Genomic DNA, 25804 nt, shown 5'->3' with positions numbered 1-25804 from the left:
GGCGGGGTGGCGGGGGTGGTGAGGAACGGCCCGGGGCGGGGCGGGGAGCGGAGAAGTGGGCGGAGGAGCGGGCCCGCGACTGGGCGGCCCCGGGGCGGACCTGGGGAAGGGTCGGGGCAAGGCGCGGGGCGGGGCGGACGGGCGCGGGGAGGGGTGAGGACCGGACCCGGGCGGGGCGGGGCGGGGCGGGGCGCGGAGATCGGGGCGGAGGCGCGGTGCCCAAGTGGCTGGCCCCCGGGCGTGGGCGGGGCGCCCAGGGAAAGGCGGAAGGACTCGGCGCGCCGGGCGGCCCAGCGCAGAGCTGTTTCCTTCCCTCACGCAGCGGCGCCCCCGCCGAGCCTCCAAGTCCCGAGCCGGAGCCCCCAGCCCCACGGGCGCCATGCGGGAGCAGCTGCTGTTGTTCTGCAACTGGAGCACGCTGGGCGTGTGCGCCGCGCTCAAGCTGCCGCAGATCTTCGCGGTGCTGGCGGCGCGCAGCGCGCGGGGCATCAGCCTCCCGAGTTTACTTCTGGAGCTGGCGGGGTAAGGCCGGGGTGGCTGCCCTCTCCCCACCGTCTCTGCGGCCTGGAGGGGCCGGGAGCCCTGGAGCGCCGCGGGTCTAACTGAGTAGACCCGGAGAGCGGAGCCGAAAGCACCCGGCCTCTGGGGAGGCACTTCCCGTGGCCGCTCACCTCCCCTGATTAGTTGCGGCTCACCGCGCGGACGGCGCACGCCCATTTTACAGATGCGGAAACCGACACCCGGCGAAACCATCACCCCGCCGGCAGCCACAGACCGACTGAGCGGCTTTGAGCGAGCCATTTGCACCTGGAGGCTCTGTCATACAGATCCTCCCCCCTCCATCACCCCTTTTCTCAGGTCTCGGTTTCCTCGCGTGTAAAATGAGGGGTTGAACTATAAATTCTAAGGATCCTCTGGCTTTTAAGAGTTACACGTGGGGGGAGGGGGATTCAGAGAATGGGGAGCTCTTTGGAGGGAGAAAAGGAGGCCTTGAATCCGGCCACAGCCGGCCAGAGAGGAGCCAGGGCCGCCCCGAGAGCTCTCATCCGTCAGAAATCCGGAGTGGATGCCCTGACTCCATATTTAAGGATATAAACGCGAAAAGCAGAGTTGTAAAACTCCGTTGGGAAGATTCGAATTGGTGGGAAAGTAGGCACATGAAACCCGGCAGTCTAGCCGCGCGCCCGTGGCAAGGCCGGGGCCTCCCCACCTCGCTCCTCGCCGGTCCGCGTCCCCGCATTATCACCCCGCGACAGTGCGGGCCGGTCCTCGGCGGAAGCACGCCCTGGACTGGCAGCCGGCTGGTTGACCCCGGGGGTCCGGTGTTGGAAAAAAGCCAGGGGCCAGGGAGGGAGAAAGAGACCTGGGGGGGTGGGAGAGATGGGGGTCCTGCCCCGGGTGCGCCCATCTGGGAAGAGGCTTCGTCCAGAAAGAATCGGCCACTGGCGGGTGTGTGAACGACCCCACAGCGCTGGGGCCCCCCCGGCTGGCTAGCGTCGGTTTCTCGTAGGTCCCTGAGCCGGGGAAGGTGAGCCGAAGACGGCCCGATGCCTCTCGAAGTGGGGTCGGGAGCCTGCCCACACCCTGCAACGTCGGCAGGCGCTGCCCGCGGCGGCGGGCTATCGCTTCGTCTAACCGCGCCCGTCGGCAAAACCGGCCCCCGGGCGGTGCGGTGCGGCTCACGTGGGCGGGAGAGCTGGAGGCGGCGTGGGAGGAGGCGGGTGTGCGGGGCCCGCGGGGATCGCGGCGCAGGTCGAGGCGCGGGTGGTGGGCTTCGTGGACGGCCGGGGCCCGGCGCCCGGACGCCGTAAAGGGCCGTGGCTGTGTCCAGGCCCAGCCGGCTGCTACCCTCTCCTTCGAGCCCAGCGGGAGGTGATCGGCGGCCCCCTCCGCTGGATTCCTCGGTTTTATCTCCACCTCAGGCCACGCTTCCATCTTAGTGGTACCACTTCCAGAGCCGGGTCTGTGTGCTGACTGTGCTTTAAAGGCATTATCGTAGTCAGTCCTCAGGACGCCCGAGGGAGTAAGCATTGTTTTAATCCCTAGACAGTAGGAACCTGAGGCCGAGAAGGTGAAGCGCCATGCCCAAGTTCACGGGCAGCAGCAGGGCCCAAGGGTTCAGCCGTCCTGGCTCTCTCCATTCTGATGCCGACCCTCCCCCGCTCGCCACACTCACTGGGTTTTGCTGCTTTCTGGGCTCGTTCGCCATATTGTGGGTGGAGAAGTTGGCAGCACGCTGCCCTCTTGCTCCTTCCCTTCCGCAGCCTTCGCTGGTGCGGGCCAGCTAGGACTGGGCCCTGGGGGCAGTGCCTGCCGGCCGGCCCGCTGCCGGCAAACATAGCCGCCGCGTTTCCAGCAGAAAGAACCCCCCTAGGCATCACCATCATAGGGACCCTTTAGCTCCTGGGAAGTAGAAGCATAACAGCCTCTTGGAGGACATGTGCCCTCCTTGGATCCTGATCTTAGCAAATTAATTCTAAAAACCCATTTTTGAAAAAATTGGGCCAACGGGGACATAAGCCATATCTTAATGATACCAGAAAATGACTTGTGATGTGGGTTGGTGTGAAGTGGCAAGAAAATGCCTGCATTTTAGAAATGCCTCCTGAAGCCTGCAGGGGGAAAATCACATGCGCACTTCAGCAAAGAAAAAGAGGGTGCGATGTAGGTGAACGTAGCAAAGTATTGTTTGTTGAAGATGGTGCTTAGGGACTGCTGTTACCCGCGTTTCACAGGTGCGGAAGCCAGGGCGGGAGAGGTTAGGAACCTGATGCTGGGGATTGGGAGCCCAGCAGCCTCGCTCCAGAGTCTCACTTCTTAACCCGCACTGGATGGGAGGGCTCCGCCTTTCGCAAGGGGCCCGACTGCGGGGCAGAAGCAGGGGTGACCCTGCTTCCTCTCCCCAGGCCCAGCAGGCTGACTTCTAGGCTGTTGGATGCACTGGCCTCTGGGTAAGATTGCTCTGGAAAAGTCTGCAGTCCAAATATGGTTCCGCTCCTGACTCCTGAGTTCCTGCCTCTGTGGGTACATGTGTAGTTTTTGTTCAAACCTCTAGCTTATGCGTTGAGGAAGGAAACTCAAGTCACTCCATGGAACAGACCAGGAATTTCAACAGATTTGTGGGGCTGGGGGCAGACACCATTTGGTTTGATTTTGTCATGAGCATTCTAAAGTATTACTTTTTAATTAAAAATAGGGGCGCTTGGGTGGCTCAGTCGTTAAGCGTCTGCCTTCAGCTCGGGTCATGATCCCAGCGTCCTGGGATCGAGCCCCACATCGAGCCCCGCTTCGGGCTCCCTGCTCAGCGGGAAGCCTGCTGCTCCCTCTCCCACTCCCCCTGCTTGTGTTCCCTCTCGCTGTGTCTCTCTCTGTTAATTAAATAAATAAAATCTTAAAAAATATATTAAAAATAAAGGAAGGACACTGACTGCCCCCAGGCCACAGGAGTGACAGATGGTTGACCTTGAACGCTTGGGTCGCGCAGAGCGAGAGCGTTGCAGCCTGGCAGCGGGGCCTCCCTGGGAGCGCCACAGCCTGGGTGGGGGTGCTGGGAAGCACCCCATCGGTGTCGGGAAATTCAGGCTCTGGTCTCTGTCTTTTCCCTGAGTTGTCATAGGACCTTGGCTTCCTGGGCCTTAGTTTCGCCGGGTGGTCTGTAAAATGTGGAGGGCAGTGTGGATGAGCCCAGACAGCGACCTCAGCTGTGACACCCCAGGGTCTCCCACCTGCCCTGAAGGCCACTGTGCGTATGGGAGGTACGCCCTGCATGAAGTGGGTGCCGCCCATGACCCTACAGATCATCCGTTCAGTGGGGTCCGCTCCAAGCTTGCCGTGCCCGGGCCTGGCTGGCTGCAGAGCTGCTCTGCAGAGGTGGTGGGGTGCAGCTGCACCCCGAGGTCCCCCTCAGAATGGTGCTGCTCTAGAGGCCTGTTCGACAGGAGGGGAAGCCACGCAGCATGGCAGAGGCCCGGAAGAGCACCTGCTTTTCCCCTGAAGTGCGGACGGGACCACCTGCAAAGCCAGCCTGACCCCTGGGAAGGGCTGCTGGCCTTCGTGAAGGGGACAACTAGGGAGCCCCAGGCCTGGGGAGACCACAAGCTCACGGTGATGCTGGCCGCCCACCCCCCCATCCTGTACCCCTGTCCCCTTACCCCCAGCTCAGCCAAGAACTGTTCGCTAGGTTGGAAGCCAGCCCCCTTCCTAGCTGAGGAAATGAGAGCGGTCACATCGGGATGAGGGACGGAGGTCTGGTTCACCTGAGGAGACAGCCTGGGTGATGGGGCAGGAGAGTCTGAGGGGACAGCTGGGGGCATTGAGGTTCTTAGGGAACTGACTGGCTGGGGCGTGCGCCAGAAGGACAGGAAGCCCAGGCCTTTTCTCCTGAGAAGGGTCGGGTCTTGGGGTCTTTACCTCCCCTCCCTACATTCTCAGCCTCTCAGAGCTAGAATTTTCTTAAGGAACCGATGGCTGTTCTTCATGCCTCTCCCCCACTGCTCCTCCTTGGCTGGGCGGCACTCTGGAAGGCCACAAGGATCATCCGGGTAGTTGGTTCTCTTCAAAGGTCCTCTCTCCGCTCAGGGCTGCGTCCAAACCGGCCCAGCCCCTCACGAGCTCTGCCTGCCACCGCCTGGGCTGTCTGTCTTGGCCTGTGTGGCCTTCTGAGGGGGCTGCCCGGTGCCAGGCAGCTGCCAGGCCAACCCGGGGGCCAGGAGCCCCGTCTCTGCTAATCCTGGTGCACAGCTTGCCCCCTGTGAAAGGGACTTGACAGACCGTGCACATCATGCCCGGCGCCCCATCAGCCCTGGGCACAGGCCCTGAGCAAAGCTGTGGCCATTCTTACATCACCAGTCCATCCTTTCTGTTCAAAATCTCCCCCCTTGACATCCGCAGGCTCCAACCTCCAGTTCCACGGTTTTGCGAGCGAACCTGGGCTCCCGGGGGGCTGGCTGGGCCTCCCTGCCGGGCGCTGGGTCGGTCTGAGCTCAGGCGCACCCTCTCTGTCCCCAGTTTCCTGGTGTTTCTCCAGTACCAGTGTTACTATGAGTACCCGCTGCTCACCTACCTGGAGTACCCCATTCTCATCGCACAAGGTAAGGGACCCCTCGACCCCTCCGTCCCCCCACCCTCCGCCCTCGGACCCCCTCCTGCCTCACCCCGGGCCTTTGTCTTTCAGATGCCCTCCTCCTGCTGTGTGTCTTCCATTTCAATGGGAACGTGAAAGGGGCAGCACCCTACCTCGCTGTGTATCCTTCCGTCTGCATCCAGGAATCGATGGGACGAGGTGTTACCTGCTCGCAGTGTGTGTTAAGTAGAGTCCTTTACCAGACATATGTTCTTTTTGGTTAAAAAAGATCCCAAATGCAAGACTCCATGTGAGTGAATATACCTCCCCAACCCAGAGAGAGTCCAGTGCAGTCCTGCCCCGGGGCCTCCCTTCCGAGGCCAGGGTGCCCACGGCGCGCCCGCGAGCCCAGTGGCTCGTGGACTCAGTCCCTCCCTGGTGGCGTCCCGCGTGATGGAAGCACCCTGCTCAGAGCCCCCTCGTCCACGTTTATTCTTTAGGGGAAGGGAGATGTTCCTTCTTCCCTGAAAACATCCCCAAAGTATTTGAAATGATAATAACGGGAATGTCTAACGCACCTGGTCAGCGGGCTGGCTACTGTCTGCCAGCCTGCGAGCGAGGGGTTCTTGAACGTTTGTTCGAAGTGAAAATGATGCCCAAGACGTGAGAAGGGTTATGGTGGGGATCCGGTCATGATGCAGATGTGGGCTCACTCACGCAGCATCTTCTGTGAACCAGGGCCCGGCTTTCATTTCAACTCTCTGTAAAAACCCAGTTCCTCCCTTGCTGAGAATAACTAAGCTGCTGTGTGTCCCGACTGGGAGAGTCACAGGAGGAGGGGCACAGGACAAGTTCCTATTTATAACTTCCTCCTGTCAGTCGTGATGGACAGTAGGTAGGGTTGCCATATGAACAGGGACCTTTTTCCTAGCAAAAGTGCATCCCAAATATTGCACGGGACATACTCGTACTCAAAGACTATTTTTGTTGATCTGAAATTCAGGTTTAACTGGGTGCGCTGTATGTTTACTTGCGAAATCAGGCAACCCAACAAAAAGGTCATCTTGAACTCAGGAGTTGCTGCTCCTGGTTTGGAATGAAGAGCATAAAACTGGGCAAAATTCGTGTAAGAAACTGAATTAGAGTGTGTTTTAAAAACAAGATTTCATCTGCCTAGATTCCAGCTACCCCTTCTGGTGTTGACCAGGTTGCCCGGAATTAGTTCTCCAGACTTTTCAGCCAGGGCACTGTCGATCCTTTCATTTAAATAATGTTATTAATTGGGGCGCCTGGGTGGCTCAGTCGTTAAGCGTCTGCCTTCGGCTCAGGTCATGATCCCGGGGTCCTGGGATCGAGCCCCGCATCGGGTTCCCTGCTCAGCGGGGAGCCTGCTTCTCCCTCTCCCACTGCCCCCGCTTTGTTCCCTCTCTCGCTGTCTCTCTCTCTGTCAAATAAGTAAAATAAATAAATAAATAAATAAATAAATAAATAATGTTATTAATTATAATCATAGCAACCTGGTTGGGTCCCTATGACGTGCCACCAGGCATTGAGGAGGTAGATAGGACAAGGAGTGTTAAGTCCATTTTGCAGATAAGCAAACTGAGGTCAAAAGAAAGAATGGGACTTGTCCAAGGTCACAGCTGAGGCTCCCGGCCATTATCTCACGTGTTTGCTTCAGCTTGTCTAGCTGGGCTTTCTGTGCCTGCAGCCTCCCTGAGCTTGGCGGAAATCCGCTGTCATCTCTCCTGTCTGCCAGCATTGCTGACGCCAACTGGATTGACACCAGAGTTGGCCGGGAAGGGGGAAGTCAGTGAAGAGAATTTCACGTGACACCTGCAGAACGCGGCTACCCCATAATGTCGAGCTGCTGCTTCAAATGCTTAACGTTTGACATGGCGTTGCGCATGTCTGCATGTTCAGGGCTTAAGTGGGCGCTTAGAATCATTTGGACCCCCAGCAACAGTCCACAGATGCAGGGGGCTGTTGGCAGTTCTCTTCCACAGTCCGCTTCTGCCGTTCCCAGGTCGGCTTAGGTGCGGAGACTCCACGGCCTTGGCGTGAAGGCACGGGCCCGGGGTGGGGGGCGGCGGGGCCGTCAGTCAAGCTACTGCTGTCTCCCTTAGCGCTGGGTAGATTCGTGGCCTCGTGGTTCGTCCTTCCCCTGCAGAAGTGGATCATAGATCTGGCCATGGTAAGTGGATCGCGCCTTGAGGACGGAGTGTGTGAGGTAGTCTGTCCCTCCAGGCCGCCCGTTCCGCAGAGAACTGCGTAGGTCGAATGTTTAACCTGCAAATTTGTCAGCTGTACCGAAGGAACGAAAGCACAGTCTTGTCCAAATGTTAGAAGACCTTGTTCTCCCTGAGATGTTTGGCAACATTTTTTACTTCCTTTTGGGGCTGGGGGTGCATAGAGAACCGGGCTGGGGAGGTACTTTTAACAGTAGTAGATGAAGAACTGGATGTAAGTTAAACAGCTTCTGATCAGCTTGATGATTGCATATTGGCCACAAACTCATTATTTTTCTAAACTTGTCCCCCCAGCCCCCACCCCCGGCAACATTTTCATCCTCCTTGGAAAAGGGTTAGTTCTGTCCTTTTTTCCTTCCTTGGTTAAGGGCCAAAAATTCCCATCATGTGAGAATAGGATTCTGAGGGTGGGTCAGGAACCATTTGGCCCCAGATCTTCTCTCCGAAGTCACTGGAGTGTACTTCTCCACCCAACGGGAGAAGGAGAAGAATTGGTGGTCACCAGTCAGTGCCTGCCACACCCAGATTCATGAACTGCACCCCCTTCACCCGCATCTTGTCTGTGATCCTTGCTTGGAAAGCGCACTTGACTCCATGTTACATTTCAACCTTGTGACACCTGGAGAGCAATTAGATAGGGTTGCCGTATTGACGACGAAGAATTTTTTAGTATAAGTATGTCCCGAATATTGCACAGGACATAGTCATGCTAAAAATTATTTGTTGTTGATTTGAAATTCAAATTTACCTGGGTGTCCTGGAGTTTTATTTGCTAAATCTGTCCGGGCCTTGGTGATGCTCCCCAAGAGAACTACTTCATGATTCTAGAGATGGCGTTTTCTCCTGGAAGACGGATGGTGGAGTATCCAGCAGACGCTGTTAGAATATCTGTGACATGAGTGACTGGGGCCCTACCTCAGTTCCCGCCACCTGGCCCTTGGCGCTCCGTCCTGACCCGACCCACCCCCACCCCCACCCTCCGGCCCGCGTGGCCCTGTGCCCTGGCCAGCTCTCTGGTGCAGTCTTCCCACCGGGGGTCAGCCCTCGCAGACGTCTGCGCCCAGGGTGACCGCTCTCCCTGCTCCTTCCAGCCATTTCTGCCTGTTCCTCCCCGGCTTTTTTAACTGAGGGACTCCTGACTTGCTCATGTTTTCCCTGCGAACAGAATCTAAGTACTTTCATCAGCACGGCCAGCAAGTTTGCTCAGCTCCAGTACCTGTGGAAGACGCGGGACTCGGGAGCCGTGAGCGCCCTGAGCTGGAGCCTCGCTTCGTACACCTGTGCGAGTAAGAGCAAGATGCCAGGGGAGGGGCGGATTTGGGGGCATCGCGGGCGGCTACCCAGAAGAGTTTATCACCTTGGTGCCCACCTGTCACAGGCCCACAAGCCTTAATCCTTTGCACGTAGCTATTCACGTAGAACCTCCATAGTTACGACTCTGATATCACGCAGACTACTTTCCATTCTCTGCAAGATCCATATTCCAGTTGCTAAAGAAAAAAAATGTAAAAGCACACCTTTCTCCAAAAATCTGGCCTAATGGGCGCCTGGGTGGCTCAGTCGTTAAGCGTCTGCCTTCGGCTCAGGTCATGATCCCGGGGTCCTGGGATCGAGTCCCACGTCGGGCTCCCTGCTCGGCAGGAAGCCTGCTTCTCCCTCTCCCACTCCCCCTGCTTGTGTTCCTGCTCTTGCTATCTCTCTCTCTGTCAAATAAATAAATAAAATCTTTAAAAAAAAAAAATCTGGCCTAATATCAGCCGTCTTCTCTTCTTTGGAAAGCATCAAGAGGTTGATTATGTGGAATTCACTAACTTGTTTTAAATATATGAATCTTCATGATGTAACAGATTACAGAGATGAAAGTCATACACTGACTTTTGAGAATGAATATAATTTGCCCCCGTGGAGTTTTTCTGGAGCCTTATTGCTTGGTCTCAAGTTCAGAATTTCCACCGTTCATGTGGATTCTTGCAGGAACTACCTAAAATACGTATACGCTGTTTTAGGTAGAAAAGTTTTTTAAATTCAGAGCTCTCACATTAATTAGGTTTACTACTTTTAGATATTTGAATTCTACTTCATATTTCTTCTGTGTCCTAAAGGACCGATTTCTCCATTAAGGGTTGATGGAAAGGGGTCTTTGTGTCCCAAGTTATTTAAAATTAAGGCTTCTTGGGTTTTATTTTCAGCTTTAAAATGTTGAAGGGTTATGAAATGTTGAAGTATATGTATGGTTTCTGGAATTGCTAATTAGGTATATTACTTATTAGCACCCTAATTTTACCTTCAGGAATTATCTTGAAATGCTGCTTATTCGATCTTCTTGTAGGAAATCTTCAAAGACCATGTAGTACATTTCCATCTGTTTTGCATGGCAGTCTGTGCTTAATAAGTACTTAAATGCACATTGAATAAATGACACATAACCTGGGGATTATAACTTTATGGGAAGAAACGAACTGGTTTTAAACCTAATTTCCTAGATGTGTGACATGTGAGGGGGAGGGAGAGCTTTGTGTGGGTTGGTTCGGGTTAGGAAAAGCAGGTAGAGTTCTCCAGCTCCCAGCTCACGTCTCCCGTGTGCGTCCACTCACACCCATACTCCAGTTTCCTGTGTTCACAAAGTCAAGTGCTGTACTGGAAAAATGAATTGAACTGAACTGTTCTAGTTAGACCCTGAGGAAAATCATGCCCTTTGCTGGGCCTGTTTCCTTTACTTAGAACATTATCTAGAAAAGAAGGGTGTAGAGTTCAGTCATTTAAAAACATTTTCACTAGTGGGAGCCTTTCTTTAAATGAAATCTTACCAGAAGCCCCCTGTGTAAATGAGATTTTCAAGACTTGCTCTTTGGGGTGGGCGAGCTGTGGGTTGGCACACACGATGGGCTCAGCTTCTCCCTGCCTTCCTTGGGCGGCACTGAATTACCTTCTAGACACCGTGTCTGCTCTTATGAGCAGCTTCAAAACCACTGGCCTAGGACACATGGCGGGATTTGAGCGGTTTTATAAAATATAGTACTGATTTAGTATTCTGCACTACCAAAATCTTTTTTAACCAAGATCCCAGTAAGCATATATCCTGTATTTAAAAATGGAAAGACGTTAGCTAAATATCAAAATGCCTTGAGAAGCAAGTTGATATTGCTGAATGTTTTCTTTTACAGCAAGAATAATAACAACTTTAATGACCACCAGTGACTTTACAAGTAAGTACCCCCTTTTTTGAATTGTGTGCCCTTTGTGCCTCCTTCATTTGTAAATTGTCTTATGGTTTCACGGATCAGCTTGCTCCACTGTCCAGTGAGAGGCCAGCAAGTTTATTCCTCGACATCAGCCCCACTTACGGGACTAAGCATCTGCGTCTTGTAGTTTCTGGGATAGAACATGCAGGACAAGGTAGGAGAGTCCTATCCTTGTGGAGCCTCCGATCTTGCAGTGGATGGAGATGGACAGTGGGATGGAGATGGACATCACGCAACTAACTACTAAAGAATGCTGGGAAGTGTGTTTTGGAAGAGTAGGACAGGATCTAAAGGGGGAATCTGACCGAGTTGGAGGGGCCCAGGGTGGTGAATTTGAAGGGTGAGATGGGGAGAAGGGGAAGAGACGGTGATAGGGAGCAGCCCGCGTGCAGGTCATGAGCAGGGGACACATGGCTTAGCCACAGACAGCGAATGGGAGCTGAGTGAGTGTGAGTGTGAGGACGGGGTCTACTGAGCTGACAATCATTTGACCCCCACATCCTTGTTTTTTTTAAAGGGGGAAAAATACTTGGATTGACGTAAAAAGAATTTAGTTAATTCCTTAGGCTGTTTTCCACTCCCAAGTTGAGCATATATATTTTCGGGGAAAATGATCAAAACAAATCATGTCACCTGTTCTGTGAAGACTAGGAACATGTCCCTGGCACATAGACCCTTTAAGTAAGCGAACTGTTATTTGAGAAATATTGCTACAGAGCAGTGGGTGCATATGCTGGTCCCTTTGCAGAGGCTTATCTTAGGGTCAAACACCTCCCAGGGCTCTGAGAGCAGCATTAAAACTATTCTGGTCAAAGCCTGAACTTGGGTCAGGTGGGGAAAGGGAAAGACGGGTCTCAGTCTTCTCCACAGGATCCGAAGGACTCTCTGTATGGGAAGAAGAGTCAAACTGTAATTAACCAACAAAACAAACCCACATATTTAAAAGTTTGAAAGATTGAGAATGTTCTAGTTGTAATTTGCTTTGTATTTAAAGTGACACTTGTTCTGAAAGTGATCAGTGTATCTGGGAATCATCTTTTAAAGACAGTTCAGCTGATATCTTATGTGTTTTACAACCACAGAGATACATTAAATCTGATAAATCTTATTTATCAGAAGAGTGTTCATCAGGTCACTTATGGTAAAGTTTTTCCCCCCAGAAATATTTAGAACCAAAGTTGTTCAAAACCTCTCGTGATGCGGAGTTCCAGGTTTCGTTGGCAGGCTGAGGGGCAGCTAAGTAGGTTTCTGCTTGGAGCAGGAGGTGATTTTGTTTTAGGACGGGAGAACAGTACCTGTTAATACATACTTTTTCTTTCTGATTAATTTCAGTTCTTGTGCGATTTGTGATCATGCTTGCTTTGAACCTGTGGGTAACAGCCACAGTACGTCACTACAGGACGACAGTTGGAAAGGCTGAATGATGGATGCGTTGCTCCAACACACAAAGTGGTTTCCTAATAACCAAAGGGGAAAATAAGCTCACTGCTAAATCAAGGTCTTCTATAAATTTAGTCAACTGTTTCAGAAACTTTGAAGCTGGAGGTATTTTAGACATGAGCCACTTAGACACTTGTTTAGAAACGTTGATTCCCTCCCTCTCCTCGGCCTCAGGAGGTGGGGGGCAGGGCTCAGACACCTGCAGGTTGAGCATCATGATGAAGTTCTCTCCAAAGAGCTAACTACATCTGGTTTTCAGCTTTCAGAATCTTGTAAGAAATAAATCCTCTCCATGGCACATTATGAATGGAGTGGGATTTTTCCCAAAGTCAGAAGTGGAACTGTGGTAAATTACTAGGGTTCACTTTCTGGGACTGTTTAATTTTAACACAGATTTAACAGGCTGGCCTTACTGTATCATAATACAATATAGTACCTCCTTATGCTATAAGGACATCGAGGCAAGCAAAAATTGGCTTGAGTTCATATACCAAAGTTAGTCCTTTAACCTCATATAGTGCCTTTAAGTAATTCCTAAGGAAAGGTACTATTAGCTGCAATCTCTACTTAGGATGAGGCAGTCCCGATGAACTTTCTGATTCAAGCATAATGCTGCCGTTTTTAAAAGGGTCACACCTTTAAAAAAAAAACACAAACACATCTTGTCCATTAATACATACAGTAAAGGGTATTGCTGGGTTCTGCCCAGTTCTTACGGATTTCATTCTCATTGTATCATATTCTAAACATAAGATTATTGGATAGTGCATTTTACTATAAAAGTTTATAAACTCTAAAATTTAAAAACTCTTTACCCTTATAATTGAATGGCATTATTCTGTTATATGTAATAAGTCAATAGTGTTTGTTAGAAAATGTTTTAGTTTCCTATGTCAAATAAAACTTTCATATTCTGAACTCTGCCGAGTCTTAAAACTGTCAGTTGCTTTAAGTGATTAGTTTTAAGTTACATAAAATGCTGTTTTAAAAATACAAACTGTGGTTAATGTTTTAGAACTATCGCTTGGAACCAGCAGGAGGAGAAACATCTTTTTGGTATATAAAGATAAAAAATCATTCATTCTGTAGCTTTTAATCATAGTTGTCATTTTTAAAAAATTTTTTTATTATTATTTTTTAAAGATTTATTTATTTGAGAGAGAGAGAGAATGAGAGAGCACATGAGAGGGGGGAGGGTCAGAGGGAGAAGCAGACTCCCTGCCGAGCAGGGAGCCTGATGCGGGACTCGATCCAGGGACTCCAGGATCATGACCTGAGCCGAAGGCAGTCACTTAACCAACTGAGCCACCCAGGCGCCCTTTTTTTTTTTTTTAAAGATTTATTTGAGAGAGAGCGCGCGCAAGCCGGTGGAGGGGTAGAGGGAGAGAAATCTCCAGCAGATTCTCAGCTGAGCACGGAGTCTGACTCAGGGCTTGACCTCACGACCCTGAGATCATGACGTGAGCCAAAATCAAGAGTCGGAGGCTCAATCCACTGAGCCACCAGATAACCCTATTTCAAGGTAAGCTGTATGCCCAACATGGGGCTCGAACTCATGATCCCAAGATCGAGTCACATGCTCTACTAACTGAGCCAGCCAGGCCCCCTCATAGTTGTCATTTTCAAAAAAATCCAAGTGATTTTTTTTCATATGCAATTATAATCTAACCATTGGTATAAATACAAATTATGTGATTTCTGAGTCCAACAAATATTTAATTTAAATACACTTTTTAATTAGAACTTTATCATTGCTTAAAGCCTCTCTCTTAAGAACATACCATCTTAGGTGAAGAGTTCCCCATTTTTCCTTTTCAGGAGAAAAGGGAACAAATACTTGAACTATTCCAGATATCCTACACACATTACCATATTTAATCCTACAACAATCCTGTAACAAAACAGTCTCAACTTTACAAAAGATGAAAACACTGAAGCTCAGATAGAATAACCTGTCCCAGATCTGATAGCCAGTAAGTATCCTAAATAAGAACCCACGGATTACCAAAGAAATGCCTTCTTGAAAACCACCTCTCAGCACACTGTTCCTGACAAAACAGGCACCCTGCGTCCTTTCCTTATCCTGGACACTCAAATGAGATTGTTAGATTTGCATGTCCCTTAAAATACCTAAATCAAATCAGCGACAGACTCCTTGCTGAAATTCTTTTTTGTATTTCTCTATGGACTAAATGACAGGGTGGAGCATTCACAAGTCTGTAACCTTGCTTATGATTGTTTTGCTATACCCATCATACAAGGAAGGCAAAATTTTGGGGGATAAATTTTAGATGGTTGCAGCATTCCAGGACTATTCACAGGAAGAGTATGAAAATGCTTATGTCTTAATTTCTTTTATTTAATTTTTAATATAAAAAGCAGGCATAAAATACAATTACATTACTACAAAGATGCAACAAAAATTTTTAAAAAATCAGGGGATATGATTTCTGTTCAAAGGGGAGAGCTGATCAAATATTTATGATTATCTAAACCATGCAGTTCATAACTTATTACAATTCCAAACAAAACTCATTATTATGGGGAAGGGAATCGAGGACAGTCCCCCAAGCATAATACCCAGCACTGTCATACAGTGCGTCTTTTCAAAGTGCTTTATGAGTCAACTATGCTTATCTTCACGCCAGACGGAAACTGCAGCCTTCTTCCAGGGGAGGAGACGTGAGTCAGTAGCAGACCGAGAAACTCAGAAGTGACTTGCTCTCATAGAATATTAAACATGTTATTTAAAGCATGTTTCAGGAAGGTAATATAGTGTCTAAGCTTCTCTATTTTACCACGAGAATCCTGTAAGAATAGATTAACAACAGCAGCAAAACTTCTTAAACTGTGGTTTGGCAACCCATAGTACTTCTTTTTGAGGATCTACAGATAAACTGATACAAAAGACATCCTTCAGAGCCAGATTTGTGACTCTAGCCTACGTTAGTTTTAAAAACACTAACCTTATTTTAGATTTCTTGGTATCCTTTAGTTAGCTAAAGGCATTTAAAAATTTCAGATTTTTTTTTTTAAATCTTGCTTCTAGATAGCATATTTTAATACTTTTCAAAAATTCACTATACATTAATTTTTAACAGTAATACCGGCACTAGTTCTCCTTCTACTTCTGTCTCGCTATCCCCACTAAACAAAAGTAAAAAATCCAACTAAGAAAATCCCAGTATTCACTACTTCTTAGTTCTCAATAGGAGGTATTTATGGCTCTAGGAGAAATCAGGTGTGAAGAAATAAGCAACTTTTGGTCTTTTATCTGGGAACCTTTGGAGCCTCAAGAAAAAGAGAAGCTGGCACAAGATCAGGTTGTTAAACCAAGTCAATATTATATTTAATGAGTGTTGGGAAGAGAACATTTTGGATGGGTGTATGTATTCATGTATGTACATGAAACCAGCAACAGGGTAAAAACCAAATTCTTACCCAAGGTCAGAATTTTTATTAAGCGCATTTCCATTAGCTGGAGAAACCACCTTATAAACCCTTACGTTAAACCATATAATGTGAAGAATCTCCATGGGAGAGATTTTTTTCACCCCCTAGAATACCTTTTTTTGCCCAAAAAACCTCACATTAATTTTCCTTGTAGAGTTGCATCACACCATGATTCTCCGTATTCTCTAATATATACAGCATTCAAAATTTAACTTTTGCCATTTTTACTCAAATATTTCAATTACTCATGTGTAAACTTCAAATTATTTCACCTTAATAAAGTTTATTAAAAATATATATATATATACTCTCCAATCAGAATAATATGATAGAACCTCCCATAGTGTAACAAAATCTTCATATAAAATATTAATTCAGTCTCCTTTTAACAAGTCTAATGAATGGAAATATTTATTCTATATAAATTTTATATATTTTTCATTTTAAAATCTTACTTAAAAAAAAAAAAAAAAAAAAGGCTGTGCCCTCAAACCAGAACTGCAGAATATCCCTGTGAGGGAAATGGCATGCATCTCTGGTCTTAGCACAGATAGCATGGAAGAGTGCAGGCGGGATAATGAAAGAATAACAAGATTCAGTTTTAGTACATCAGTAGGCCAAAGGCCACTCTTCAGTTTCCACAACAGTATCTGTATTTTGGGGGTCTAAGTCTTTAAACATTTCTACACTGACCCCAGAGGGAATCAATGAAAAATGTCTACTTCCTTCATCAAAATATTAGATGATGTATTTCAATATCACACCAAACCCTGTGTATGTGTATGTATATAAAGAGACTGATAAAAGACTATATAATTTTTTTAAACTTGATGCTTATCATTAATGCATACTGTAGCAGTATAAAACACATTTTTCTGGGATAATGAGAAAACTAGCAGAAATGGTCCTGCATAACCTATAACTTTAACATAATTTTAAAAATAAAAATCAGGAGCCTCTGAGGCTACTTCTTCCCAGTTACCAGTTTTCTTAGCCCAATCCTGAAATATTGCCATATACAGTTATGTGTTTGAGGGATCACATTTAAATATTTAAAATATATCTACAGTATGTCTTAGTTTTCTTTATATTTGAGATAATCTTAGAATCTTGAGTGTGAAAATGTAAAAATAGTCACAAATGTCTCTACCAGAAATAAAAACACATCTAGGGTAGCCAGCAAATTCAAAGCAAAGCAAACATTTCATAGTCACACACCAATACTGAGGTCTGTAAGAAGAGTGGGATGAATAATAGATATACATAAAAGATATATTAGTTCCAATAGTATCCATTGTTTCTATCACCAATACTTAAAAAAAAAATTCTGTTATACAATCAAAATAGGCTGACATTGATAAGTATTACATGTAAAAATAGTGCACTATTTTTCTTTTGCAAAGCGAATTTGCATCCTAAGAGCTGGTAAACACTTTTTTTCAAAATACAGAAAAGGATGAGACTTTAAAAAAAATTAAATTAAGGCATTCACATGGGAAAAGTTGCCTATCATGAAGCATTAGGAAATTGATATAATTAACGTCAAACTTCCTGTTACAGTAACCGCTTAAACATGAACATGCAGCTTCCATGGGGTATACACAAATGAGTGATATAAACTCCAACATTATGGCTTTATACAAGTGCATAGTTGCAAATGCAGTAAGTTATGATATCTGATTAATGTGTATAAAAAAATAAAATGGGGCATTTGAAGAACCCTCTTGCAGTATTACAGTACTATATATATATATAGTGTGTGTGTGTGTGCATATATATATAGAGAGAGACACACACATACATATGCACACACACAGTCTAATGGTCACTTCTTAAAGATGCAGTCTCTATCACTGTAGTGGAATCCATTCCCAGACTCTTCTGGTAAATGTGCTGGTGAAATCTCCCTGTTGATGCTGAAAAGATGATTTCTTTAAACTTTAACTCTTCTCAGTCCTTTTGTGCAATGTAGTGTGAGTGACTGCCAAGAGAGCTTTATGGAACAAGTTTCGAAGAGCTGCATATGCTATTCTTACTCTATCAACCAATCATTGTTGGTTCAACTTGCTGCTCCAAAGGAGCCCAGAAAATCTCCAAGATTTATAATTTATATTGCAGAAATAAAGGGAAATATATATATATATATATGTATGCGTGTGTTTGAGTATCAGTCTCTCAGGAAAATACAGCTTTTTAAGAAATTTTGGGCCATCATATTTCAGTCTTGTTTTAACTGGAAGAATATGATCACCTTGAATAATGACTGCATTCATAGAAGGCAGCTAGCTGGAAAAAAAGGAAAAACAAAGTTAGTTGATACAGTAAAATAATTTAAAAGATTGTTAAATTCTTTGAAAAAGCATTCCATTTATATAATTAAACTTGTAGTCTTCCAACTCCTATACTTTTAACACCTAAATCATGCATAAAACGTATTTACTACATTACTTTTCTTATTTTTAGGTACATGCAATTATATTTACATATTTCTATATTTTCTACAAACATGACACACAAGTTTTAATACGGTTAACTGGCTATTAGAGTTAGATAATACATCACTGAGTGACTCAAGTGAATGTAAGTCTGACTTGGAGATTAACTGCTAGCTGCCTCATGTAGCTGAAAAGAACAGAAGGCTTATGGACCAGGTTCTACTTGACTGTTTGACTCTTAGTCACATTTTTTAAATCTATAAAATGGGAACAAACACGTTGTAGTAGTAAATATATGTAAAAAGTACTCTGTATATCTTGGTTATAAATACCTCCCAATAATATATGATTTAAGTCTATTTTTGCAATATGCTTACTTAGGTTAAGACACACATTACTTCTTTTAAATCCATTCTGTATAAAAGGTTTGACCATGAGGTTCAATTTTCACTCAAATTTCCTTGAGCCACGGTTAACCAAACTATGTGTTCTACAAGCACAAGAACTTTCACAGCACATCAATAAGCATTCTTCAGCAAGAGGAACATTAACTTTTCACAGAAAGCAAACATCTCACAGCATGACAAAGAAAAGCGAAATCAGAAACAGTATATCACAGCACTTACTAGACTTACAAACTATTTACGGCTTCAATTCTTGCACGTTAGAGAGAAGGAAGGAGAGGGGGATGGAGGGAGGAAGGAATCCCATGCTATGTTCACAAACTAATACAGTTGTAGGAACTTGAAAACACTGTAAATTTTACTTCTCTGAATATGGCTTCTTTGGAATGAACAAAAAGTACCAGAATTAGCTTCTTTTGTTATTTGTACATGTTCATTCCTAAGATAAAAAATTGTAATTCCAACTGTATTGAAAATATATAGCCAATAAAGATTCTGAACATAGCATTTCACTTTTATAACTTGACATGGAAATTTCAGTTAGAAACTTTTCTGAAAACTACTTTTCAAATACATACTATTAAAAACAACTTAATAAACTTTCAAAACTAGTCAAAAACAATGAAAACCCAAGTGCAAATCACATGCGCTACTTCGAAATACTAACTCATTTTTCATTTTTTGATTTACCCCATTTATTTCTTCAGAAATCAAAAACATCGTCATCATCATCACCACCATCAACATCATCAAATGACCAATCCCAGTCTTTAAATGCCAAATCAAGCAATCTGCAATAGGAGGTTTGCAAATTCACATTCTAGCACTCTTTAGAAATGGCAACTTAATATGATAATTATCTAGAAATCACACTTTGTGCTGTGAAGATTTTAACTCTCCCTTCATCAATAACAACACAGTCAAAATTAAGATGGTAGCACACAGGGAGATCTTCTTTCTCTTTATATGTAAGTGCATATAACATTAGCCCGGTCTGATTTCTAGAATACCAGAGATCTGAAGACAGGTAATATTTAGGGATAAGATATGAACTTTTCCCCACTGGGCTCAGATGAAGATGTAACCATCTTGATGCCCAGTTTGATTTGTATGAAAGCTCAACATTTGTCAACACTCCCTTCAAAAAAGGACCCAGATTGTCAGCTCACATTTTTCTAGAACAGTACCACAAGTCCCAGTTTAAAGAGACAGTAATACTAAGAATGCAGCTTTCTCAATTCTATCTGGACACAATATGCTCAATGGGTCACCAACAGTGATGCTCTCTATGAAAAGCCATGATTAAGAGAAAAACCACAGGTATATAAGCATCATTTGCAACTTATCTTGGCTGAATAAACTGGACTTAGAACAGGGTTATATGTGGTCTTTTCTTTCCAATCCAATCCAATCATCTAATATTGCTATCATCTTTATTTTTAAAAATAGGTGTAACTTTCATTGTTTTAACTGTGAGGTTCATGAATCAACTTATGCCAAGAGCTCATTTAGTCCCCAAAATCTCATTTGTGACCTCAACTTTAAAGTTGGTTCTTGGGGCACCTGGGTGGCTCAGTCGGTTAAGCGTCTGCCTTCAGCTCAGTGCATGACCCTGGAGTTCTGGGAGTGAGCTCTGCGTCGGGCTCCCTTGTCATCGGGAGTCTGCTTCTCCCTCTCTCTCTGCCCCTCCCCCTGCTCCTTCTCTCCCTCTCTCTCAAATAAATCTTTAAAAAAATAAAGCTACTTTTTAAACTTGAATTTATATGGTTTACTCAATGCTATTTATAATGCATATTTGCAGGTGTTATACCAAGAGATTCTGATATAACTGGACTGAAGGGGGAGTGGGGTGCAAATATCTGCATTTTTTAAAAAAGATTTTTATTTATTTGAGAGAGAGAGCACAGGCAGGGGGAGAGGGAGAGGGAGAAGCAGGCTCCCTGCATCGGTAGCCCGATGCAGAGCTTGATCCCAGGACCCTGGGATCATGACCTGAGCCGAAGGCAGACACTTAACTGACTGAGCCACCCTGGTGCCCTGAGTATCTGCATTTTTAAATAAAAAATCTGAAGTGAATTCTAATGCATCTGGTTGACTTTGGTAATCACTGACAGAGTATGTTGATAGATGGTTACCTTAATTGAAAGGAAATAAACCAACTCAAATTACTCTATTTCAAAATGTGCTAAATGTAGAATATATCACATTTTTCTAGGCTTACACAGACAGTAACTTATAGCTAAGGTACTGCTTGGGAGATTGAGATGAGTGGGCTGTCCTGGGTGTTCAAGCCCCAATTTTGAAAAATTGCATGTCATACCCTTCCAAAACCTTTGAAGTGTGTGTGAAGTGCACACCCGTGTCACAGTTTTCAAATTTTTAAAAGTTTGGTCACTAGGCTGTTAGCACAATGCCTGGCGAGACTTCCCTTAAAGCCCCCTCAGCCCCTGCCAGTCAGCCATCTAATTCTTGACATTTCAACATGAGAAACTTTCTCTAATTTGGTTTCTTCCCTCCATTTTCACTGTCAGTACCCTAGTGAAGGAGCTCATTAAGTCAACACACACCAGTCTCTTGCTGAAAGACTTCTATCTGAAGAACAAAATAAAAACTCCCACAGCATAGTGCACTGGGTCCTTTTCAATCTGGTTCAACGTTTTCTCTCCAGTGACATCTTCTGCCACTCCCTGTCATTACCCTCTCCCCACTCTAACCCAATACAATGTTACAAACATATAACACGGAAGTAATTTTGACAACTTGGTACCTCTGCACATAACATTTTGCCTACCATTGTCTTTTCCCTTATTTCTTTGCCTGGAAAATTACTGAACCTCCCTTTTTGAAGATCTTTCTTAAGAGATGCCCTCAGGCAGAATTCTCCATGCTTTCCTTTGTTCCCCTGTAACACTCACTCACGCCTCTATTATAAATAACATTTAAAAAAGTACCGTAACTATCTGCTTTTCTATCTCCTCCATTTAATTGATCAGTGGGTACACACTGCAGGCCTGTGAAACTTACTGCCAAAGACTGCTTTGGAAAGGAGCATTAGAACTTTGAGTTCTGCTAGAAGTACGCTACACTGCCTGTTTCTTCACAGGCTGCCAATAGCACGTTTCTTAATCCTTACCAGTTTGGCAGGTTTTACATTTTACTTTTAACTTAATTTTAACTTCTTTGCTTAATAATCAAGTTGATCACTTTTTCATATTTATAGTAATGCCTGTGTGTTCCTCACTGATTTTTATATTGGGAAGAGGCAATCTTCTTTTTCTTAATGACTTATATAAGAACTCTGTATAGAGAGATATAATCCATCTTTCTCATTCACATTGCAAATATATATATGGTGTTTTTAAAATTACAAGGCTTTAATTTTTGGTTACTCAATCATTAACTTTCTTTCTTTGCTTTTACTCTTAGAAGTTCTTCAATCCAAGATCAGATACATATTCACCTATTTTCTTCTGTGTCATTTAATGGATTTATATTTGACATTTCAAGTTGTATACAGCTTTTTCATTTTTATCCAAATAATCAGTCTGTTAACTTTCTAATATTTATAAATGGAAAAGATCAAAACTAAAATAATGATAACATGGGGCACCTGGGTGGCTCAGTTGGTTGAGCATCCAACTCTTGATTTCAGCTCAGGTCATGATCTCAGGGTCATGAGATGGAGGCCTGTGTCGGGCTCCGCACTGGGCATGAGGCCTGCTTAAGAGTCTCTCCCTCTGCCCCTCCCCCCCATAAATAAATAAAATAATGATAACATAAGAGCTCTCCCTCACCCTTAAGTTGTAACTGTGTTGGCAATGCTTTATTTCTTAAAACTGGGTAAATGAGCATTTGTTGCATTTTTGCTGTATACCTTTCTGTGTGGCTTAAATATTGCATTTTAAAGAAGACCTTTAAAAGAAAAGTAATTAAAGAGAAATGCCCTCAGCAAAGACCAGCATTCTGTGTCCTACTTTGGAACAAAATAAGGATCTCTCCAAACTATCTTTATCACAAATGAACATTATATTCACAAATTTTCTACTTTTCCAGCATTATTTTTTTTTTAATTCAAAATTACCAAGAAAACATTCCTCTGGAATAGCATTTCTACACATTATGTTTTATAAGCTGTCAATTAATTCATTTCTACTTGTATCACTGTGAGGCAGTGCAGTATTACAGCTGAGAATGTAGGATCTGGAACTAGACTACCCAGATCTGAACTCATGGCTTTGTTGCTTATTTGGTGTGTGATCTCAGATACACAGAGCTTCTGTCCCTTAGCCTCCATGTCTGTTAAATGGAGACATTAAGAGCTAAATCACAGGGTGGTTATGAGGATAAATAATTTAGTACACTTAAAACTCACAGAAGAGTGCCTGGCATATAATATGCCCTGAAAAATGTTGTCTTCTACAATAGTAACTAACACTTGTTTAACTATCACTTCCCTATAGAAAAAGGGAAGTGCTGCAAAGAGTTAAAAGGAGAATCAGAACCAGGAATGTCACAAAAGCCAAAGGGAAAAAAAATGTAATGGTGTGGTCATTAACAAACACCGAGGAAAAGTAAAAAAAAAAAAAATCAGATGATTATTTATAGGTATTATGTTTTAATGCATAATATATATAAATACATTTGATGATTTTGATAAATGTCTAACAAAGCCAAACATTTGTCTTAAGAAAGACACCATGTGAGTTAGTTCAACTAAAGCTAGACTATACAAAGAGCTACATATTAAATTACTGCTGATATCAACCAGAAATGCTGTTCCTCGGTGGTCCTGGACGATCCTTTCACAGCTCTACTAATTGGTCTACTGGAATGTTATAAATTAGTGGAATGTTAAAGGCCATCAAGTCCAATGCTTGACTCCCCTTCTAGAGCCATGCTGTTCTGTCAGACTACATACACATGACAAATTGAGGAGGGTGCTCTTTCCCAGTGTCACCAAGCAGTCACCTGAATCAGGTACTAACACTGTTGGTGACAGGGCATGCACTATTCTAGAGCAAGCAAAGTCTTCCAATTTTGGAAATCTCTGACTGCCTGATACTTTTCCCTTGCTGAGTTACAAATGTGCCTCTCTGCACTCATCTACAGAGAAGTCCTCTAAATCTTTACTGCTGTTTACCCTCTCCCATCCCTCCAAATAATTTCTTCAGAAGGCTAAATATCCTTAGTTCCTTCACTTGCTGCACATGTAACACTTTCAAATGATCCATTACTCCCTCTGTTATTCTATTCTGTATACCCTCCAATTTGTGTATACTACTCTTAAAATGTGACACCCAAAATGAAATGCAAACTTTAGGGTGATTCATGTGAGACAGACACAGATCCAATTTTATGAATTAATGAAGCAATGGAGTCACAGATGTTAAAGACAATGGAAATAATGCTGCAGACACATAATAAAATACAAAACTGCATCTTAAATGTGCCCATCTTTATGCTTAAAATTTCAGAGTATATTAGACAAAAAGTGTTCACAAAAATACCCTATACATCTTAGAGTCAGTTTTGATATTAGTTTTATGTACATGCATAGTTGTGAGAGAAAGAAATCCCTATTACTTACTGTTGCTATGTAAAATGTATTAAAAAATCAATGAAGAATGATTCGAAGGGCAGGGCCAGAACTAAAACAAAACAAAAAGCAACAAAAATAAAAAGTAAATGTGCCTCCAAAAAACCAAAATGCTAAAGTGGGGAAGAAGGGGATGACAAAGTATTTATAAGTTAGTGAACATAAAAATTGTTATGTAATTGAAAACATGCCTCACTTAGTCTGAAATCCGCTTCCATAAACAAATTCTATGTGTTATCACAAGTAGTGAAATCATTAATTTATCCAATAGTACCAGAGAGTAAAATGTATTAAAGGAGTGGAGTTCTTACAGTCCTGAATCTGAAATTATTTGCCCTTCTAGAGTCTCAATCAAAAAGAAAGATAATAATACCTCTCTATTCTACTCCACAGGAATATTCTCAAGATCAAATGATAGAATATGCAGAAAGCTGAATGAGAGAACATATTATGGAAGCACTTTGGAAGCTGTGAAGCACTAGAGAGTGTAAGCTATTACAATAGCATAGCATCTATGCACTAATAGTTCTACAATACTAATAACAGAAATTTAATTTTTAGATGTTTTGCATATGGCACATGGAAAAACCTTCAGTGTCTTTGAATTCTTTGAATTTCTTCAGCTTAATTACTATCATATAATCACTAATTTTATAGTATTTAGTTTTCTCATACCTCACAGAAAAATTCAACATTTTCACTGCTGAAACACCAATTCTACCTTTGTCATTCTAAATTATTTCCTTGAGATAATAGTTTCAAGAAAAGTTTCATATAAGATGTTTGTGGTTAGAATGAAAAGATTTCTGATAATACAACCAATGCACATCATTATTCATACACTGAAGGTCCTGTGTTAGGGAACAAAAAGGATACCTGAAATTAGATACCTGATCTTATATATTTTATCCTTTAGCTAACTAACCAAATCTTCATGGTCATTTCAATGAATAGCAATATTTACAAATGCCATAGCTAGTAAGCCAAGAAATGGTTATTCTGAACCAAGAATGAAATGATTATTGTAGCCATATGAAAATAGTTCCATCAAAATGTTTTGTGCATTCATCATTATCTGGGAATTTATTCCCTAGTCCCAACTCCGCCTCAAATACAAGGAATGCCCACTTTACCCATTAGTTAATATTTGCATTTTTAAGACTGATCTATTGCTCTTTAAATCAGAAACAAGTCATTATTCTAAACTTATAGATGTGAATTAAGAAGATTTCGGTCCTGCTTCCCAAGTCATCTAACATAAAAGAGGCTTAAGAGGTTTGAAATACTAAACATAATGTGTGCACCTGACACAGGTCTGTGTGTACATTGTCTACTAAATCATATTTTAAATTAGTCAGTGTGCTTATAAAACCTTAAAATATTATGATTATATACATAAACATGACAAAAATGAGCCCTTTATATATTTTTGGTTGAATTTAATATATGTGTGTGATCTAGTAAACAAATTTGCACTACATTCAACTAAATCAATGAGTGAGCCATATACACTAAAACAATTTCAAACATTTGGTATTCCATGGTTCACTGACATACCGAGCAAAGGAACACTACAATTAGGAAAGTTTGTAGCCGAACATAAATAGCAAAATATTTTAAAAGATACAAACTTTTAATCACATTTTGATTTATTACCTTGGTTTGTTTGGGGCAAGCTGTCGACTTGGCCGTCTAATAGACTGGTTTTGTTGTATCTTCATCGAGGTTCTAGGAGATGACCGTGCAAAAGGGTCTGGAGCTGGAGGCTTTTTAGGGATCTTTTTCACCAACCGACTAACCCACTTCTGCTGTTCTTCTGTAGAATTTGCTAACAACAAAAGATTCTTTGCCGTCGAAATATCATAGTAAACTATAAAGAAATATTTGAAAAAGATTAATGTCTAAATTCATCTGAACATAAAT

General features: G+C 43.9%; 2 protein-coding genes across 7 annotated transcripts in view; one reads left to right on the top strand and one right to left on the bottom strand.

The window, feature by feature from the left end:
- The first annotated feature begins 251 nt into the window (after nt 1-251).
- Nucleotides 252-25773, top strand: SLC66A3 (solute carrier family 66 member 3). 6 transcript variants are annotated; one of them, XM_081797191.1, is made up of 7 exons: nt 252-522; nt 5008-5090; nt 5174-5308; nt 7189-7256; nt 8477-8597; nt 10476-10517; nt 24275-25773. In XM_081797191.1, exons 1-7 carry the CDS (start codon nt 380-382, stop codon nt 24361-24363), a joined length of 681 nt encoding a protein of 226 aa, XP_081653317.1. In that variant the 5' UTR covers nt 252-379; the 3' UTR covers nt 24364-25773. The 6 variants fall into 6 exon arrangements, 5 of the variants coding, with proteins under 5 accessions (XP_081653317.1, XP_081653319.1, XP_081653318.1 ...); XM_081797193.1 differs by lacking the exon at nt 24275-25773 and adding an exon at nt 10596-11879 and having other exon boundaries at nt 253-522; XM_081797192.1 differs by lacking the exon at nt 24275-25773 and adding an exon at nt 11886-12911 and having other exon boundaries at nt 257-522; nt 5174-5299.
- Nucleotides 14332-25804, bottom strand: part of ROCK2 (Rho associated coiled-coil containing protein kinase 2) — a 64741-nt gene continuing 53268 nt past the window's right edge. The window contains exons 29-31 of the mRNA XM_081797196.1: nt 25538-25751; nt 18976-19076; nt 14332-17732 (exon numbers count right to left, since the gene is read on the bottom strand). Of these exons, the coding sequence (XP_081653322.1) occupies nt 18989-19076; nt 25538-25751 (302 nt within the window). The 3' untranslated portion in view covers nt 14332-17732; nt 18976-18988. The remainder of the gene's footprint in view (nt 17733-18975; nt 19077-25537; nt 25752-25804) is intronic.

This window comes from Leptonychotes weddellii, chromosome 10 (assembly GCF_054177405.1).
Source record: "Leptonychotes weddellii isolate Sample4059 chromosome 10, ASM5417740v2, whole genome shotgun sequence".
In the NCBI taxonomy this organism is placed as follows: Eukaryota; Metazoa; Chordata; class Mammalia; order Carnivora; family Phocidae; genus Leptonychotes; species Leptonychotes weddellii.
Note: the sequence above shows the minus strand (reverse complement) of the source record. Positions and strands in the feature narration are given on the sequence as shown.